We start from the raw sequence: 19,809 nt of genomic DNA on the forward strand, positions 1-19,809 counted from the left end.
CCTGGGTGCTCAGTTATTCATAGTGACCATCCTGCATGCAGTCTCAGGACCTTTTTCCTGGGTGCTCAGTCATTCATAGTGACCATCCTGCATGCAGTCTCAGGACCTTTTTCCTGTGTTCTCAGTGAACAGATCCTTACTGCATACAGTGCAGTCATAAATTCACTTATCACAGCTGGCTTATATGCAAATGCTGCAAATGGAAATAAATGTTGTTTGACCAGTGGTTGTATGCACTGACAGAGCAATAAGTAAAGTGCAGCTCTGTGATCAAGCATTTAAAAATATTTAGCAATACCCTTCCAATGATGTGTAACTGCTTTTCTGTAGCAGTTCTTTAACAATTTCATTTGGATTAGATGTTGCTGTTCTGCCTTTTACAAAGGAAATGAGCTGGTACTTAATTGTTAATTAATTTTTTTGTCCAGTCATTTCCTGATTTACAGTCAAGAAAAGGAGAGACTTTTAAGAGTGACTTGTGCTAATAAATTTCTGTTAACTTCTTGCCAGTTGCTGATTAGTTTCATATTCACCTTTGATAATACAAACCTTTGAATTCTGTCCTCACTAACACTTGGGCTTATGTTTGCCTGGTGACACTGTAGTACACAATAAAGGTGGGACAGTCTGATGTAGGGAAATGTTGCTGTACTCCTTTGCTGCTAGTCTTCAGATGAAACTTTATACAAAGGTCCCTACCCTGTTATGCTGGTAGTTTATGTGGATTTTAAAGATCCCTGTTTCTTGTTTGACAGATAGTAAAGTATTTTCTTGTGTCCTAACCGGATGTCCCCTGTGTATACTTCCGATCATGAGTAAAAGTTCTTTGAATTAATGCAGCTTCTGAGGTACAGAGATCAGTATTTACAAATTTTCAAACAATTAGACCAATATAACTCTTACTTTAGTGCAGTAATTGCAGTGCAGTGCAGTAACTGGGTGGCGCAGTGGTTAACATTGTCACCTCACAGCAAGATGTCCTGCGGTTCGGTTCTTGGCTGGGGTGCCTTCTGTGCGGAGTCTGCATGTCTTCCCCGTGTTCGCATGGGTTTCCTGCAGATGCTCTGGTTTCCTCCTACATTCCAAAGTCATGCATCTGGAGCATTTCTCCCTGGGCCTCCACTGAAAATAGGCTCTGCCCCAGTTGAACGTTCCCGATAAAAATGTTAAATAAAAAAAAAAATAAAATATTTATCACATTATCAATTTCAAATGTCTATTATTATAAACCATATTTATTTCTGTTTCTGCCCTTTACAAGTGTTGTGACTTTTAACTTTCTAATAATGTCTAAAGAAGATGTGCTTTCAACTGAATATTTGAAGGAAACATTATGTAATCTTAAAGCAACATTAAAACATTTGAATTAATTAATCTGGATGTTCTTGAGTTTTTCAGCATGCACCTTCATTTTAGTAATGCAGACCTATCTTTTAATGGCCAAAGTTGTGTCTTTGCATGTTGCTTTAACAGATATCTTAGCACAAAAATCAGGGACACCAGCAAAATGGTGTGTGTGTGTGTGTGTGTGTGTCTGTGTGTGAGCGTGTGTGTGTCTGTGTATGTGTGTGTGTGTGTATGTGTGTGTGTGTCTGTGTGTGTGTGTGTGTGTGTGTGTGTGTGTGTGTGTGTGTGTGTGTGTGTGTGTGTGTGTGTCTGTCTGTGTGTGTGTGTTCTCCAAATAGGATGTGATTTTAAAAATTGCTCTTATAAAACTTTGAAAGTTGCTAGAATAGCAGGTTTTACATTAGTATGCATTTTCTGAAGGATATAAATACTGAAACACAGATACATTGTCATTATTTAGACAGTACAGTCCTCAGTGATTTGCCAGAAAACCACACATTTTATGAGGAACAGATTAGTTCATAAGAGGCTTCCAGTCCCCAGCTGACCCCATCATGCTTCCCTCCCAGGATATACATGCCCACCTTCCCAGATAATGATATGTTTGAGCTCCCCTTTGATAGCTCTTAAAAAAATGATCATGTAGTTATAAAAGGATACTGAAGTACAAAATATATACAAGACTGCAGTTCTGCCCCAAAGGGTTTCAGACTACTGACTTTGAGCCATGACATGTTACAAATTGAAACTATTTTATGCTGGAGAAATACATATGTTTTTAGTTCTACTGCAATGTCAGCTGTGTTAAGATATATTCAGGACTAGTACTGCATATTTCATCCTGAGCTATTCAGTGTGATAGACCCACAATCCACAGGTTGGGGAATTTTCCCTTTCCCAATGGACTGTGTGATCTTGTAGTTAGTATATATAATTAGCGGGGGGTGTAGGGGGCTTGCGCCCCCCCCCCCCAAAAAAAAAAAATGTTTTCTTTTTTTTGCTTGCTGCAAGGATTTTACTCACACATGAATATTTGACTGTTGGCACTTTCATTGTCGACCTTCTGTGGTCGATGTTCTTGCCATCAGCATTGTGGTGTGTGCTGATGTAATTTAGTAATTATACATGCACACGCAGATATAGAGCAACAAGTCAGGACTGATATATTCAGGACTAGTATTGCTTCAATCATCCTAAACATAAGTTGTATACCCCCCCAGTGGAACCAGAGTAATACAGCATTCTGGACTGTGATGATGAAGTCAGTGGGTTTACTTTGGCAATTTTTGGTAAAACCTTCAAAAACTTGATGGCATTTATTTAGGGAATGCTGCTTCATTTGTCTCAAATGTAATTGCAGTAAGACTATGTTAAAAATCCCTTCATATAAACTCATTATTTAAAGCCCCTTCTCTACAGTTTATTTTAATGTTTCCAAGAAATTTTCTTTCATCTGTTTTTTCTAATGCTTGTAAAACTAATATTGTATTACATCCATATCTGTTAAAGTCTTCTTCAAACTCTTAAGGCAGTATTTTAGCATCTTCAACCTAATGTCCTTCTGTATTTCCATTCTTCTATCCTGTGACATTGTTTTTCATAGGATCATAGGAGTTTATTGGGTAAATGGCCCTAGGGCCCTTACAATTGTAGCCAAGTTAACCCTTGTTCCCAAGTGTCTGTTATGGGTAGACACTAATCAGCACCTATTACCCATATCTAAGAGCAACACAGGTGTAACTCCTGGGGTGAATTTACAGTTTCCCATCCAGTCATCCAAATTATGCTTAAATAGGGTCAATGAGGCGTTCTACTTAGAAATTAAGTAACCTCTGTGAGATAAATCTGTCCCTCCGGCAAGATCTACTGATGTCACATACTAGGTTAAGGTCCCTTGAGTGTGTGCACCTGTACCGTTTGACTTCTGAATGTGTAGCTTTTCCATTAAGGCATAGTCGGATATTGCTTTATATGCAAGGCACAGGTCACCTGTGAGTGGTCTGTATGACACAGAGTAAAGAGACAGTGATTTCAGCTTTGTTCGAATATGACATATGCTGGAGACCTTGAATTTTCTTTGTAAGAAACCTTTGCTGTCTCTTCTGTTGCTGCAGGTGCTTAGAGAGGTACATACCAAAGGGAGCAATATGCTCTCTTATTGGTCTGATGAGGGAAGAGTACAGGGTGATTATAACCACATTTTTTCTGGAGGCAGTGCCCTTACTTATGCGGTGAGCAACATAGAATGCCCATTTTACCACTCTGGAGACATGGTTATCAAAGGTAAGGTTGCTATCAACCTGCATGCCCAGGTCTCTCACCAGTGATTGCATGCTTAAGATATTACCATTTATGGAGTAGTTTGCAGGAACATCACCCTTGCCAAAGTGGATGATAATCCATTTTTTTGCATAGAGTTTAAGTCCATGACTTTGGCACCAGTCATTAGTCTGTGTAAGTCCTTCTTGCAGGTTATTGACATTGTTAGGAGATTGAATGACTGCCCCTAGTTTGCAGTCATCGTCAAAATTTGTCAGCCACAGACCTTTATTTTTTGCCTGTACTTTGGAGAAGTATATTCCAAACAGTGTGGGTCCCAGAACTGATCCCTGTGGAACACCACTAATTAATAATGTGCTGGAGGAGGTAGAGTCTCCTATACTGACTATAGGAGTTCTATTGGTGAGCCAGTTTATAACCCACGTAACAATATATGGGTTGATACACAGATGTGTGAGTTTATCAATAATGCCTGAGTGGGGGATGATGTTAAAGGCCTTGGCTAAGTCCAGGTAGGCCATTTGCACAGTTTTACCTTCATCATGGGCTTTGGTGACTGTCTCAAAGAAGTCCACCAAGTTTAACAGGCACAATCTCCCTTTGAAGAAGCCAAACTGGGTAGGGTCCAGTGTTTATAAATTACCTATATCTTTGTTGATAAGGTCCATGATGATATGCTCCATGGCCTTGCAGATAAGGCTGGTTAGGCGTATGGGTTTATAGTTCCCAGGATCCATGGCAGCACCCCCCCCCCCTTTATGCAAAGGGATGACGGTAGCTGTTCTCCATTAAGAAGGGATGAAACCCATGCTAATGCTGTGGTTGAATAAGGTACCCAGCGGTGTTGCTAATTCTGGTTTTAATCCCTTGAGAATGCAGCATGGGATGTTGTCTGGTCCTGTTGAGGCTGTGTTTTTAGCCTTGGAGAGACATTTTATTCCTGTTGTCTCCTCCACCCACCCAGAATTTCACATGCTGATGTACAGTTCAGCTGTGCTAACAGTTGAAGGGGTTTATTTCCCTATTGGCCAATGTGTGCCTATCATAAAGCCCACAAACCCTGAATCAGTATGTTCCTGGCTGACCAGTGTCCAGTTGCCTTGCTTGGGTTACCTACAATGGCACTATTGAGTGAAAGCTGGATGTATCACCTTCCTTCTGCAGACTCTCCTCTATAGCCACCTTTTATACTCCCATTAAAATACACTATTTCTTATTTTTAATGTATATTTCTGTCAGTAAGACAGACATTTTGATTTTATTTAATTTCTTTTAACCTCCTGACATAGCTGGTCTTCCTTATAGTTTATGCCCACTGTCTGTTTACTGTATTAAATTGCTTGTTATATAACTTACAATTTTTTCTTCCACAGTCCACTTGTCAGTCTCTTAACTCCCCCTTTGCCGTCATTTGTGAATATGACAGAAGGGCAGTTTAACTCTTTCACTGAATGCAGTTGCACTGACCAAGCACTCCCTAAAGGAAACTAACCTAGACCTGCTATTTGAGCTCCCAAGGACTGTAATTATGGTTCCAGCCCTTTGTGTGATGCTATTTCTTGGCGACAGGTGAGACACCTGCTAAACATTGGTTGCATACTGATATTTTCTCCTTGGAAAATCACAGAGGACTGGTGAGAAGATGTAGCCTTGTCAGAGCCCATTTCCACCTAGAATTAAGTTGACTTTGTAAACGTATCTACTCCAACCCTTAGTGTATTCATGCAGGGCATGGCTTGCAGATAGCAGCAGCAGCATTCATACTGTTACAGGAATTTGCACAAGCTGTGCTGGGGAATGTAAGTATAATCTTTCATCAGGTCCTCAAATCTATTGTAGATTAGAGTAACAAACTTCCTAGAGCCTTCACACAGCAGTGCAAGGCTTTGTATCTGCTCCGTTTTCCACAGGCTGGACATAATCTGCATTGTCCTTTCTGAATATAAGGTTTGACTTGTGCCCTGAACCTCCTGTCTATCACTATGGGACATGATTTTTATGGAGTAGATGAAGCGTTTAATCTATCTGTAGCAGAACACACCATCTGGTACCTTTTCTCACAGATAGAGACCATCACCTTATTTTGCTAGTTTACAGTTAACGCCTGTCTTGCATTGAAGTGACAGTTCAGCCATGCCTTTCCAAACCTGTTCTGTGCCTTCAGCATTTCTGTATGGATCTCCTGTACACCAACATCCTTGCCACCATGGAGGTCTTTGAGCACTGCAGTGGTTTCATTTACAGTAATGGATCCCACCCTACAAGACACTTAGACACTTCAGCCATTGTGTCATAATAGGAAGTATTACCTATAGGGTAGGCTCCCCAAACTTTGCTTAAACCTCTTTGCAAAAGTAGTAATGACCAATACTTCACTGCTGTTGTATATCATAACCTGAGCTGTATCCCACCCCTCCATTCTAATACACCAAATAATGTGCCAAAATATTTTTAGAGTCAAGAGATATTTTTTTTCTTCTTAGTGACCTTTTCAAACTCCTTTCATCCCTAAATATTTCACTTTGTCAGCCACCATCTCTAAACTGTTCTATTGCTTGATTGTACTGCTGCCCTGAATCATGACAGCCCTCCATGATCTGCCACCCTCAGTCATGACAGCCCTCCATGATCTGCCGCCCAGACTCATGATAGCCCTCCATTATCTGCCACCCTGAGTCTTGACAGCCCCCCATGATCTGCCGCCCTGTGTCATGACAACCCCCCCATGATCTGCTGCCCTGAGTCATGACAGCCCTCCATGATCTGCCACCCTGAGTCATGACAGCCCTCCATGAACTGCCACCCTGAGTCATGACAGCCCTCCATGATCTGCCGCCCTGAATCATGACAGCCCTCCATGATCTGCCACCCTGAGTCATGACAGACCTCCATGATCTGCTGCCCTGAGTCATGACAGCCCTCCATGATCTGCTGCCCTGAGTCATGACAGCCCTCCATGATCTGCTGCCCTGAGTCATGACAGCCCTCCATGATCTGCTGCCCTGAGTCATGACAGCCCTCCATGATCTGCTGCCCTGAGTCATGACAGCCCTCCATGATCTGCTGCCCTGAGTCATGACAGCCCTCCATGATCTGCTGCCTTGAGTCATGACAGCCCTCCATGATCTGCTGCCCTGAGTCATGACAGCCCTCCATGATCTGCTGCCCTGAGTCATGACAGCCCTCCATGATCTGTTGCCCTGAGTCATGACAGCCCATGATGAACTTCATAGGTAGACAATAGGCATAGAATCCAGGAGACTACTGAAGAACCTATCCCAATTACTCCAAAGCACTGGCTGCTGAAATGAATTGTTCAGAGTAGCACATTAGGCAAAGTGAGGCTGAGAGTATCAAACCCTTCACTACAGGAAGTGACTCATTAACAGCCCCTCCCTTTAATCCATTTTACTTAAAACCCAACTAATATTTTCTTAACCTTTCTTTGTAAAAGGTCTTTCACTTCAGTTGAAATAGTGATTCAGGTGTTCCCCCTCCTATGCACAAGGTACAAGGTTTGATCTTGACCTCTGACCAATGCCTATGTGGAGTTTTCATGTTCTCCCTGTATCTTTATGGGGTTCCTCCAACCTCCCAAAATCATCCTGGATGTTTCCATCTCTAACTCACCCAAGAACAGCGTTGTTGACAGCAGCACAGACCCTATCTGAGTTGTGTACCAACTACTTATAGGGAGCAAATGTCATTAGCAGTATTATCTAGATAAGAGAACAAGGACCCATGACTGTTTACAGTGTCTGGAATAGCCACTTGAATGTGTAAAATTTGGCTGTAGATGACTGTGTCATGTTGACTAATGTTGCTAAAAATGGGCATGGGTACTTGCCGGTGATCAGTGGATTGAGCAACTAGCCAACTCTGACCAACACCAGGACCCATGCTAATAGTTGAAGGGGTCTGTTGCCCTTTTGGCCAGTATGTGCCCACTATAAAGCCCAACTACCCTGGATCAGTAAGCTACTGGCCAGCCAGTGTCCATTCGCCTAGCTTGGGTTACCTAGGATTAGGTTATAGAGTGAAAGCTGGACATAAAACCAATCAACCTGCCAAATACAAACTATGGATTGCTACACTCAGTGTAGGTTCACTGACAGGACAGAGCTTGGAAGTGGATAACATGATGGTAAGGAGGAGGTTGGACATCCTCTTTATCCAGGAGACAAGATGGAAGGCAGTGCAGCAATGCCAGTTGGCTTGGTATCTGCAGTGTACTATTCAGGGGAAGGACAGACTAGAAATGGTGTGGGAATTGTGGTGCAATAGAGGCTTTCTAAGGCAGCGAGGGATTATTTTAGAACTGGTGACCGACTCATGGCAATCAGACTCCAGTGTAATGACAGGGCAGTATTTTTAATCACAGCCTTTGCCCCACAGCAGGGCTGTGATAGAGAGGAAAAGTGTGCATTCAGGCAGCAGTTGCAGAACTTACTAGATAAGCAGGACTACATAAGTCTCTGTGTTTGTGTATGTGTTTTGATAATAGGGACTTGAAACACATAGTGGGACAGACAGAACAGGATATATGGACTGCCTGGATCCATATGGGTGGGGCAGCAGGAATAAAGAAAGAGGGCCATTCCAGACTTTTAATTAAACCACAAACTAAGAACAACTAGAAGTAAAAAGCACAAGCTAGTGACCCAAAATGAAGCAAAACAGCGTTTATTCTTCCTCTGACGTCTTGGCTAATACCTTCATAGGAGAATACTAAACAAACTTCACACTCCATATTGTGTGACAGACAGAACAGGATATATGGACTGCCTGGATCCATATGGGTGGGGCAGCAGGAATAAAGAAAGAGGGCCATTCCAGACTTCTGTCTGGCAAATAGTTGATGGTAGCCAAAACATGGTTCAGTAAAGCAGACAGTTATAATATCACATGCAAGAGTGGGAAACATACAACTCATGTAGACTTCCTATTGGTAAAGAAAAGGCAATGAAATAGAATCAGCAATTGTAAACTCATCCCCAGTGAAACAGTCAGCCCACAACATATTCCACTGGTTGTCACAATAATCTGCAAGCAGTGGTCAGAGAAGGCTCTAAGGTCAACAGACATTAGGCTGAAGTCCTGGAAATAGACTGGACAGAAAGCACAACAATTCAGGTATTACTCAGGACTCTAACATGTCAAGAAGAGGAAATAGGTGGAGCTGAAGAAGAATTGCAACACCTCAAAACAGGATGTGTGAGGACTACAGAACAGATGTACGGCCAAGCCAGGTATGGAAATAAGGTAGATGAGGAGAAGTGGTGATGGAATGCAGAAGTGCACAAAGTCATCAGAAGAAAGAAGGAGTGCAGGAAAAAGTGGGAGATAGAAAAAGACAGACCGGGCAAATAAGGAATACTGGTTGGCTAACAAAGAAGCTAAGAAAGGAGTTGCAATAGCAAAGAACAACGCATCAAAGACAGTCTACCAACTTCTAGAAAGTGATTCAGCAGATGGCCCAAACAAACTCTATCAGGTTGAAAGGCAAAGACAGAAAGTTAAAGAAGATAGTCTTCAGATGCCCTTCATAAGGGATGCCAGAAACACCCTACTCACCAGTCCACAGGACATCACATGCAGATGGGAGGAGTACTTCAAGCAGCTTCTGAATGAAGAAAAACCCATACAAGCTGTACTTCTCCAGACACAACCTATGGAGAAAGAAGAGGAGGAACCCACCCTTGGAGAAGTAAGATCAGCACTAAGGAAAATGAAGTCAGGGAAAGCAGCAGGGTCAGATGAGGTCAAGGCAGGTATAATCAAGATGTTGGGTGAGTTTGTGGAGAATTGGCTCCAGAAGGTATTCTTAACAGTATTTAGAGAAAGGCATGTCCCATATGACTGGAGTTATGCATTCTAGTAGATTGTATAAGAACAAAGGGGAAATTCTGAATTGTAGGCATTATAGAGGTATCAAACACCTGTCACACTGCATGAAAGTCCTGGAGAGGGTGACTGATAAACAAATATGCAGCATAGTAGAAAGTAAGTTGGGAGATGAGCAATGTGGATTCAGATCAGGATGCAGCACAACCAACCCAATATCTGCAGTGAGACAAATAGTTTAGAAATAACTAGAGATGAGGAATATGTCTGATTGGGCATTCCTACACTTGGAGAAAGCATATGACAAGGTCCCAAGAAAGATGATTTGGCAGTCTTTTACCATCCCAGAAACACTGACAGAATTAGTGTAGGATATGTACAAGTTAAGAACTCCAGCAAAGGATAGGGTAGTAGAATGTAAAACAGAAGACACATGGGATGAAACTGAGTACAGATAAGACAGTTGTCATGACAGCAAATGGGGGAAATCAGAAGAGACTGAGAACTGAGACAGAAGGTAAAATAGTAGAACAGATTAACGGATTCGTATTACATTATCGAAATTCCGGTCGAACACCAGATGTTCGAACTTGGAAGATCGAAATGTAATAACATCAAAACATCAGAACAGCGAATATTTTCCCAGGGAAAAAATTTGCTGTTCTGAAAAACACACACACAACACAAGCACTCCAAAAACCTTATAAACCTACACTAAACCTTACATACACAACTACCAATGCACTAACCTTAACCCAAACTCTAGCCCTAAGGTCCATCACTATCACACACTTATCTTACCCGTGCCCTAACCCTAAAGTCTGTCACTATCGTACACTTACCTTATCCGCGCTGTAACCCTCAAGTCCATCACTATCGCACACTTACCTTACCCGCGCCCTAACCCTAAAGTCCGTCACTATCGCACACTTACCTTACCTGCACCCTAACCCTAAAGTCCGTCACTATCGCACACTTACCTTACCCGCACCCTAACCCTAAAGTCCATCACTATCGCACACTTACCTTACCCGCACCCTAACCCTAAAGTCCGTCACTATTGCACACTTACCTTACCCGCACCCTAACCCCAATGTCCATCACAATCACACACTTACATTACCCGCACCCTATCCCCAATGGCCATCACTATCACACACTTACCTTAACCCGTTCCGTAACTTTTGCACCACAGTCGAGAAAATGACGAAGCTGCAGAAACATCCAACCAAATTCTTTCCCTGGGAAAGAATTCAGACTTCTGCGGCTGCGGCTTCGACATTTTCATCTTTCGAACTTCCAGGTTCGAACTTCTGGTGTTCGAACTTCTGGAAGTTTGATTAGGTAATAGGAACCCCAGATTAACAGCTTCAACTATCAAGGAGGGGTGGAGGAGGAGATGGAAAATCTGAATGGGAATCCAAGGGGCTGCAGCCCACTGGCACCGAGTGTAAAGGTTAGTGCATGACAGAAAAATGCTGAAGAAGCTGAAAAGTAAGGTTTATAAATCAGTACTGCAGCCAGTACTACTGTATGATGTTAAAACCTGGGCAGCAAAGATGGACCAATTTTGGAAGCCAGAGGTGATGTAAATGAAGTGCCTGAGATGAGTGGTAGGATGCACATTGTGGGACAGACAAAGAAATGATGACATAAAGCCCAAATAGCTCTAATGGTCAAAGACACAGATTACAGTGGTTTGGGCTCATGTAGAAAAGCAGAAGACAATCGGCTGAAGAAGATTTGAGACAGACAAGAAGAAGGCATAGGGAAACAAGAGTGTCCAGCAAAGAGGTGGATGGACTGTGTGAGAGAAGACCTGTAACAGTAGGGCATGAGTGTCAAAGAAGATAGAAGAGGGGCACTGAATCAAACAGAGATAGTGACAGTTTAAGGAACAGACTCACCCCTTCTAAAAAATGGGAAAAAAGGATTGATGAAGATGATGATTATAAAAAGTATTTCTTTTTGAAACAAGAGCTGGAGCTGTTGAAGACTCATATTTTCACTACCTGCTTAGTCTTTTAGTAATGAACTAACCTGTGAATTCTGCTTTCAACTAGAATCAGCAACAATTTGACTTTTTGTCCTTGCTTTTTTGATTACTGCCCAGAAGTTGAGCTGTTTGTTAAATGGACATCATCTGTCTCTCCGTCTTGTGGTACCAACCAACCTCCCTTGGGCTGGCATCATGACAGACACAGATCGCATTCTATAAAGAACTCCTTGCTGCAACCTCATTAATGGAAGATTATACTTCAGTGTATTCCTGCTCCGTGTACCTCATCTCTATCAGAGGTGGGAAATGAGGTTTTCATTGAGGTAGAAGATTATCTCATGACTTACAGATGCTGTCTTCAGTTATTCATGGGATCATAGGTATGATGTTAAGTGCTAGGTTAGCTGCCTTTGTGGGCCATTGTAAGCCGAGTCAGTTTTACTTTTTGTGCACAAAATAACCTATGCCATTTGGTTATAAATTGGCTTTACCCATCCCATGGTCGAAAATTGTATATTACCCATAATGAGATTAACTGGGATCATACCATATGTATTTTGAGGGGACCCATGCATAGGATAAATCATGCCTCTGTCTATTAGTAGTACAAGGGACAGTCCTGGGGTACATTTTCTGTTTCCTATCCATAAATCTAAGTTGTTCTTGAATATGGACAGTTTTATGTGGATACGGAGTCTGTGGCATAGCGGCAGGATCCCAATAGATCCTCACTACTAATTTGGATCTGTTAGGTCTGCCAACCCTGTGACAAGTCCAGCAAATCCAAGACCCCACCAAGTTGTATTAACTTGACATTCTGCTTCTGCATTTACCTAAATACTCAGAATGTACAGCATTCTTTCTGATATCACCCCAAAGTTAGTCATCGAAATAAGTCCAAGAGTTGTAATCCTTATGTTCTACCGTAGTAATCATTATGATCACTTCAAGACTGCATAAGAGGTCCAGTAACAACTAATGTCATGGGTTCAGATCTGGGAGGCCATCTTTGCATCCTAAATGTGTCACTATGGCTGTCAGTCATTCCTTACTGAAGTCTTCTGGTAACACTACAGAGTTGGTAGGCGGTATATTGTCATACACTTAGTCTGCCTCCTTCAAGAAGGCTGAAAACCATGGACAGATGTTTGGTGCATAAGAGCAAACAGTTCTTACTTTGTGTGCTTCACAACCACATTTTAGTAAGTGTCTTGTGCACTAGAAAACTCTTCATCACCATGGGCCTGAGTTGGGGAATTGTTAAGTATTCATACAGTCACAGAGGCCTCTCGATGGGAACATAGGAGAACAGCAGAGAGATGAATCAACCTATATAGAAGTCAGATATAGAACATTACCATCTCAGGCTCTCTTCCTGCCAGGAAGTTGATATTCATGTACATTAATACTTTCCCATGGCCAGACTGTAGGTTACAGCATCCATGCTGTACATAAATATTTGTCACTTGGCTGGCATTGCTCCCACATACCCTACTTTATTTTGCAGATTGTAAGCCGACAAATGGCTCCACACTGCCATTTTATTTTGTTTTATACATTTGTTAACCAACTAAGCCCACTCTTATAGGTGAACCTTTTCAGGGATGACCTAGGACCACTGTCTAGCTAATTGACTTGCTTAGCATTACACAGTGCACATACGGAGGTGGACGGCATCAAACTCCATACCTTTTACTACTGGAAGCAGTTTAATAGCTCAGAGCTTCAGTTATTTGTGTTAAGTGACTGACATTTCTGTTTAGGAGGGCTCCATTATCTCTCGTCTGGTCAGGTTCTTTTTAATTTAACTTAGGAGTTCTTTTTTTTTCCTTTTTTGATGTACCATGATTCAAAAAATGGATATACAAGGATGCATTTATTCACAGACAGATGGTAGATGACAGTAATAGGCTTCCTGAATAAATTGTAGGATAGAAAACTGTATAAAATTCAAGTGCTCATTGAAGAGAGAGGTTAACTGAAGCTATTGGTTATTGTCTGTCAAAGTTGGTGTTTTTCTAGTTATGCATCTTGAAGCTGCCTGTTTTTATATGTAAGTTTAATTCTAGCTCAGTCGCCATGGAATCTATAATAATAAATCATTTTCTGCTGCTGCTGTGTGTGTGTGTGTGTGTGTGTGTGTGTGTGTGTGTGTGTGTGTGTGTGTGTGTGTGTGTGTGTGTGTGTGTGTGTGTGTGAGACATTATTTAGCTCCTTTTTTATTACCTATCAGGTGGATATGATTAGACACTTGTTGTCAGTATAAGCAGTAAGGGTGCAGATTTTCTCTGTGCCATGATAGCAGTTCCCCAGTTAAGGTGTTGAAGATAGTTTGTAAGTTTATTTATTCTCCTCCTAACTACATGCTGTTGTCTTTTGACTGGGTTATTATGAAACTGCAGTTATGCTTTTATTTTGGTTTTGGTGATCTGCTGAAATTGGATTACCTAATGAAGACTGTTTTGAATCAACTTGCTTGAAAAAATGTTTTCTTCCCTATGAGCAGATAGTATTTTTGATCATGAAACAGTACTCAGAAAACTGCAACATTCTTCAAATTATGGAAGCTTCATAATTAATTACTAAAGCCAGAGGGTACAGGCAGAATGGCTCCCTGCAGGGAGAGTATGACAGTAGGTGATTTGACTGATGGTGCAGTTACTTTGGAGGTGATTTTTTTTTTTTTTTTATTTTTATGACAGAGATTGGGGGGGGGGGGCAGTAAACTTATTTTCAGTATAATAATAATCAATATTGTAGCAAAACCACACTAAAAACTGGAGAACTGGAGCAAAACTGTAAAAAACAAAATCAGTGAGACTCACTGAAGCTATTAATAAAAAATGCTTTTTGAAGGACAGAAGACTACATGAAAAGTGTAAACAGCTAGATCATGTGTATATTTTATATATATATATATATATATATATATATATATATATATATATATATATATATATATATTTGTGCAATATTCAGTTTTAAGACCATTTTAATCATGTGTCTTTAAAACTACTATTGTAATTGTTTGTGTTACATTAATTGAAGATGTTTTGTGATGGAATAGTTTGTATATAAATACTGAATAGTTGGTTTATTGGTCTTTTGACAAAAAAATGTATATATTAAAGTTCTGGTGCGCTTTAAATTTGGTATGCTCATTTCTTGCAGTTTTGCTCCAGTTCTCCATTTTTTTAGTGTGGTTTGCTACTGTAGTGTTATTTACCACAAAAGGCCGCGGTAGTGCAGCAGTTAGTTTTGTTGCCTCACAGCAAGAGGTTCTCCGGTTCAATTCTCAGCTTGAGTGCCTTCTGTGTGGAGTATACATGTCTTCCCTGCGGTCAAGTGATGTTTAAAGACATGCAGGTAGGTGAGTGCATGAATGGGTGTGCCTTCTTTGAAGGTTGGGTGTCGGGCTGGCGCCTCGGCACTGTAAAAATCCACTGCCAGTCATTAGTGGACCGGAGTTCCGCTGTGGCGACTCCTAACAGGGAAAAGCCAAAAGACATTAGTTCAGTGTTATTGTTTACCACATATCAGTGTTCTTCATTATTTTTTAGTAATAATTAAGCTTATTTTGATGGCATGTCTACGAATCATGTCTTAGAAACACTAAGCCACCAGAACAGCCATTTTCCTTTGCAATCACTATAAGGTCGAGGCAAAGTCAGTACACCTTTGTGGTTTTATCGTGATAGTGCATCCAGAGACAGAAGTTATTGGGTCATCATGGTTTTGCACATGTTCAGCAGTGGTGGTGTTTGATTTGGACAGTTAGGGAAAGGGCTGATTTTGTAGTACTGAATTACAAAAAAAAGAAGAAACTTGAAGAGTTAGTGCAATATGATTCCCATGCAAAGTGCTAACTCTATAACCTTAAAGTGCAGTTTGTGTGCCAGGAACTGCTATTTTTTTTGTCACTTTACTCCAGGGGTTCCTGCTGGGAGAGGTCTCTGATTTGTATGTCTGTAGCAGTTTCTCAAAAGTATATGCATAATCCTGTACTCAGGGGTGCCTTTGAATTGAAACATCCCTTGTGCATGGTGCGGATCTCTGGCTACAGATATACAATCAAATATCAGTGCTGCATTGTAGTAATATTCTCTATCTTCTTGTCTTTGTAAAAATGGAAGATAGTCAAACTTTTCTATTTTTGCTAAAATGTTATTGTTTGCTGTATTTTAAAAAGAAATGTTTGTTTTAATTAACACACTAAAGCCATTTGCTGACTTAGTTTTTTAATAACCAAAGTATAATGGAGTCCTATTTACTTGCTGAACAGGTAGCAAAAGCAGTGGTTCCAATCGGAGCAACAGTGAAAGCAGAAGGAGGTCTGGTAAGGAGAAGGAACGCAAGTCAACGGGGAGTGGTAGTGAATCTGACCACACCAATCGCACTAGCAGCAAAGCCCGATGTGAACGACCGCCCAGCCAACTCAGTCATCGAAGTCACCTCTCTGTCACCCACAGTGAAAGAAGCCTTCATAGTCAGTACAGTCATCTTTCATATGGACCACCAGGAGTCCCACCTCCTTATGAGACAGTGAAGATGGGCTTCAAATACCATGGGACAAGTGGACCGCCAGGGGGACCCCCAGTCAGAGAACTCAGTTCAGTTCCTCCAGAGCTAACAAGCAGTCGACAGTCCTTTCAGAAAGCTATGGGCAATCCTTGTGAGTTCTTTGTTGACATCATGTGACAGGAAGTGCCTTCAGACACAACTTGAACACTTTAAAGCCAATCCGTCTTGCATGTAACACTTTTCTGACTATTTTTGTGTTACAAGAACCTAAAGATTGTTAACTATCCCGAATATGTGGCAAGAAGATATCTTTTTTTATGTGACTGTTTGGTATGTGCATTCATGTTCTGATGAGCTTAAGTAAGTATGGCGCTTACAGTCGGTGCAATTATTGTCCATTTGTTGGCTGTTATAAATGGATGCTGTTCTACTTTATTTTTCATTGATACGTACTAGTGTAGCACCTTTCATAATGTTAACACATGCTACTTCTAACAAGGACCACTCACAGGGAATTTGGAAGTGGATGGGATTTGCGTAAACAATCATTCTGTATCAATGTATTTGGTTCATAAAGGAAAAGACATACAAATCACGTTTAGGAACCTAGACTACTAGAGGTCATTACTAGTCTACAAATGTTGACATTGTGCTTATTTGATTCTGTAGCCGAAGGTTGAGTCCCACAGTCATTGGAAAGTGTACTTCAGCAGTGATTTGCATTTGGGATCACACTGCATTTGACTTAAAGCTTCATTGTTCTGTAATTCTGAATGTTGACAGGGTGTAGGTCCACAAGCACTTTTTATTACTGAAAGTAATTACTCAAATTCTGGTTCTCTACATATTAACATTCAGAATTTGTGCTTAAATGTAGTCTTAATGAATAAGAAATAATTCTCATTTGCTCTGTTAGTTGCTTCTGTCCCTCCCACAAACAACACTCACATTCAGTAATTAAGTTCGAAAAAAAAAATAATGTGTTTAGAGGGGTTAGATCTCCTTTTCAGTCTTGTGTGGTGAATGCACTTTCAATTCTGTCCCTTCATCTGTTTTGGACAGTTTCTTTATGAGATGGTGACCAGCGCAGAAGTTCTTCTACCAGAGGAGACTGTATTGTAGTAAACAGAATCGCTTGTTTGAAAATGTACTACATCCAGCTTTCAGTTTCTGTAGTCCGTGTCAGTCGCCTTCCTGTATGGAGGCATTCGACATGGAAATCAGACGCTACTTGATTGGTAGGAGTAATAGAAAGCTTTATACCCTCACCTCAGACATTCCTACATTCTGTGCAGCTTTGTCCCTACTGCATGACATTAGGAATGACATTGCTTAATTGAACTGTCCTTGTTTCTTTCTGTGAATTCTTTCCAATTGCTAACCTTCCTGCTCGAACACTGCTTTAAAACTGGCAGTAAACAAGTTCAGATGTCAACACAACAGGACTGAAAATAGCCTTTTAACTTCCAGTTTGTCACTCAGGCAAGCATCATTCCTTTCTACGAGGTTTTTTAGCTTAGAATTAATTTTGAATATTTTTCTTTTTGCATCCATTTTATTTTTTTTTTTGAAAATGAGTTCTTCAGAGCTAAATTTGGTGATTTGTACTGTAAAACACAATCTCACAGCCACAGATTCTCCCACTGATGATCCTCCAGAGTTGTTACTTATACTGAGTAATTAACCAGGTACAACCAGGTATAACAGTCACAGAAAGTCAGCACTTTATGCAGAATAAATTGACACGTCTGTAGTAAACTGTCTTCTGCCTTTTTCTAAATGGAAAGAAAATTCCCTGACCCATTTCAAATGTAAATACATTCTTACTTACAGCCATAATACAACAATTTTTTTTTGTTTTATGTTTACTAAATAGAACATTTAAAACTTTACAGCCATTTGCTGTTAATGCATTCTGCAGCAGGTGTGCACAATCCGTGTGAAGCACGCACGTGTTCCTTCTGTGCAGCTACCCAGTCACTTTGTATTTAGGTCTCGGTAACCACTTTGACATTTTAATGTATTTAGTGCTGTGCATACTTCTGACATTGTAAATATGTATTCACAACTGTACATTTTATTTCATGTAATTTCTCAAGTTTTGGTAGGATATCAGTTTTGTTCACTGTGGTTTCCTTTGACACTAGCATATGGGATCATTAAATAGCCATATAAATATTTTCATCTTTAAACATGATAACAGCATAGAGACGGGTAACTGGAAGTGAATAGGATAAAGGCTACAAGCTGTTAATGAGTGGTTTCCTGTAATCCAGTGTTTGATTCCCTTGGCCTCCATTTCCTACTGTGCAACTCTGAGCAGGTGATTTAAGTAGGTAATGCCTTGGAGCAGTTGGGAATTCAGCTAAGCTACTCAGTGGTCTCCTGAAGTAGATACCTAGTAACTGAAATAAATATATAAAACCTATGAATCTATTGTTTCAGTCTGCTAATATTTGTATAATTGCTGGCGGGGGCTCTATTTGACATTAGAAGAGATATAAAAAGGGTGTGCTTAATATAAAAAACATTTGTAGAGCTCTGTGTTCAGAAAATACTTGAGATTCTAGATATAGTTTGGAGTATCACAAGTATTCACAAATGTAGAACGTTTGTGATACCCTAAACATGTACCCCCAAAATATATGTAATTACTCCAGCCCTATTCAAGTTTATGCCCACGTAATAAGGAGGGGGGATCAGTCAGAAGCTTTGAGGCTGCTCAAGATGACAGTAATGAAAACATAATTTCATTTTTATTATATTACCTCCTTTGAGGTTTTGACACATCCCAGCAGAGTATTACATTTAATTTGTGGTATAGAGGGTTTCAAACCCCTCTGAAGTTTTTTTTTCTTGTTTTTGGCATTATTATTGGAATGCGAAAACAAAATGTTTTCAATATTCTTGTGTAGACTTGTTGAAATGCACATCTGGCAATATACTGTGAAATAAAATAATATTGATAATTTTAATGTCACTCACTATGTCACTCCTCTAGACAGCTTTCTGGCTTTTTATAAGTTATATAACATTTCAAGATAATTTTTTTACTGTCGTTTGGGAAAAAGATTGCAAATACAGGTTCTATATTAGAACATCGAGGTTTCAAATCTTCGAATGTTCTAATATCGATCCCTATGCAGCGAAAACTTAAAATATTGAAGCAACAGAAACCCAATTTTTTTCCTAGGGAAAGAATTCGGTTGTCCGTTTCTGTTGCTTCGGTATTTTCAGCTCTGTGGTGGAAAGTTACGGGTCGGGTTCAGGTAAGTGTGCGATTGTGTGGGTGTGCAAGGTTAGGGCGGGTTAGGTGAGTTAGGGTTAGGGCGCGGGTTAGGTATGTGTGTGATTGTGTGGACATGAGGGTTAGGGCGGGTTAGGTGAGTTAGGGTTAGGGAGCAGGTGAGGTGAGTGTGCGATAGTGACGGACCTTAGGATTAGGGTTAGGGTTAGGGTTTGGGTTAAGGTAAGTGGATAGTTAGTAGTGTGTGTATAGTTTAGTGTAGGGTTAAGTGTAAGATTTTAGGTGTATGTGTGTGGATTGCTGTTTGTTTGGTGTGCTTGTGTTGTGTGTATGTGTTTTGGAACAGCAATTTTTTTTCCTAGGAAAAAAAATCGCTGTTCTGACAGTTCGAGATTGTAAGCTTTTGCTTACATAGGGTCAATTAATCACCGTTCGCTTTTTTAAGCGGTCGGTGATCTAATATAGACCCCAAATACATACACAACACATATACATATAGGGAATCACTGTTTCATTTATTTTTCCAGCACATTACACTTTGCTGTATTACAAGATCTTGCAAGAGATACAG

General features: G+C 40.6%; 1 protein-coding gene across 3 annotated transcripts in view; it reads left to right on the forward strand.

Annotated features, from left to right (window-relative positions):
- DVL1 (dishevelled segment polarity protein 1) overlaps positions 1-19,147 on the forward strand; it is a 2,262,785-nt gene extending 2,243,638 nt beyond the window's left edge. For all 3 annotated transcript variants that reach the window (XM_044063185.1, XM_044063186.1, XM_044063187.1), the window contains one exon: positions 15,753-19,147. In XM_044063185.1, coding sequence (XP_043919120.1) covers positions 15,753-16,168 — 416 coding nt within the window. In that variant the 3' untranslated portion in view covers positions 16,169-19,147. The remainder of the gene's footprint in view (positions 1-15,752) is intronic.
- Positions 19,148-19,809: the final 662 nt, after the last annotated feature.

Source organism: Protopterus annectens, chromosome 2.part1 (assembly GCF_019279795.1).
Source record: "Protopterus annectens isolate FY-2018-M chromosome 2.part1, PAN1.0, whole genome shotgun sequence".
NCBI classification, from domain to species: domain Eukaryota; kingdom Metazoa; phylum Chordata; order Ceratodontiformes; family Protopteridae; genus Protopterus; species Protopterus annectens.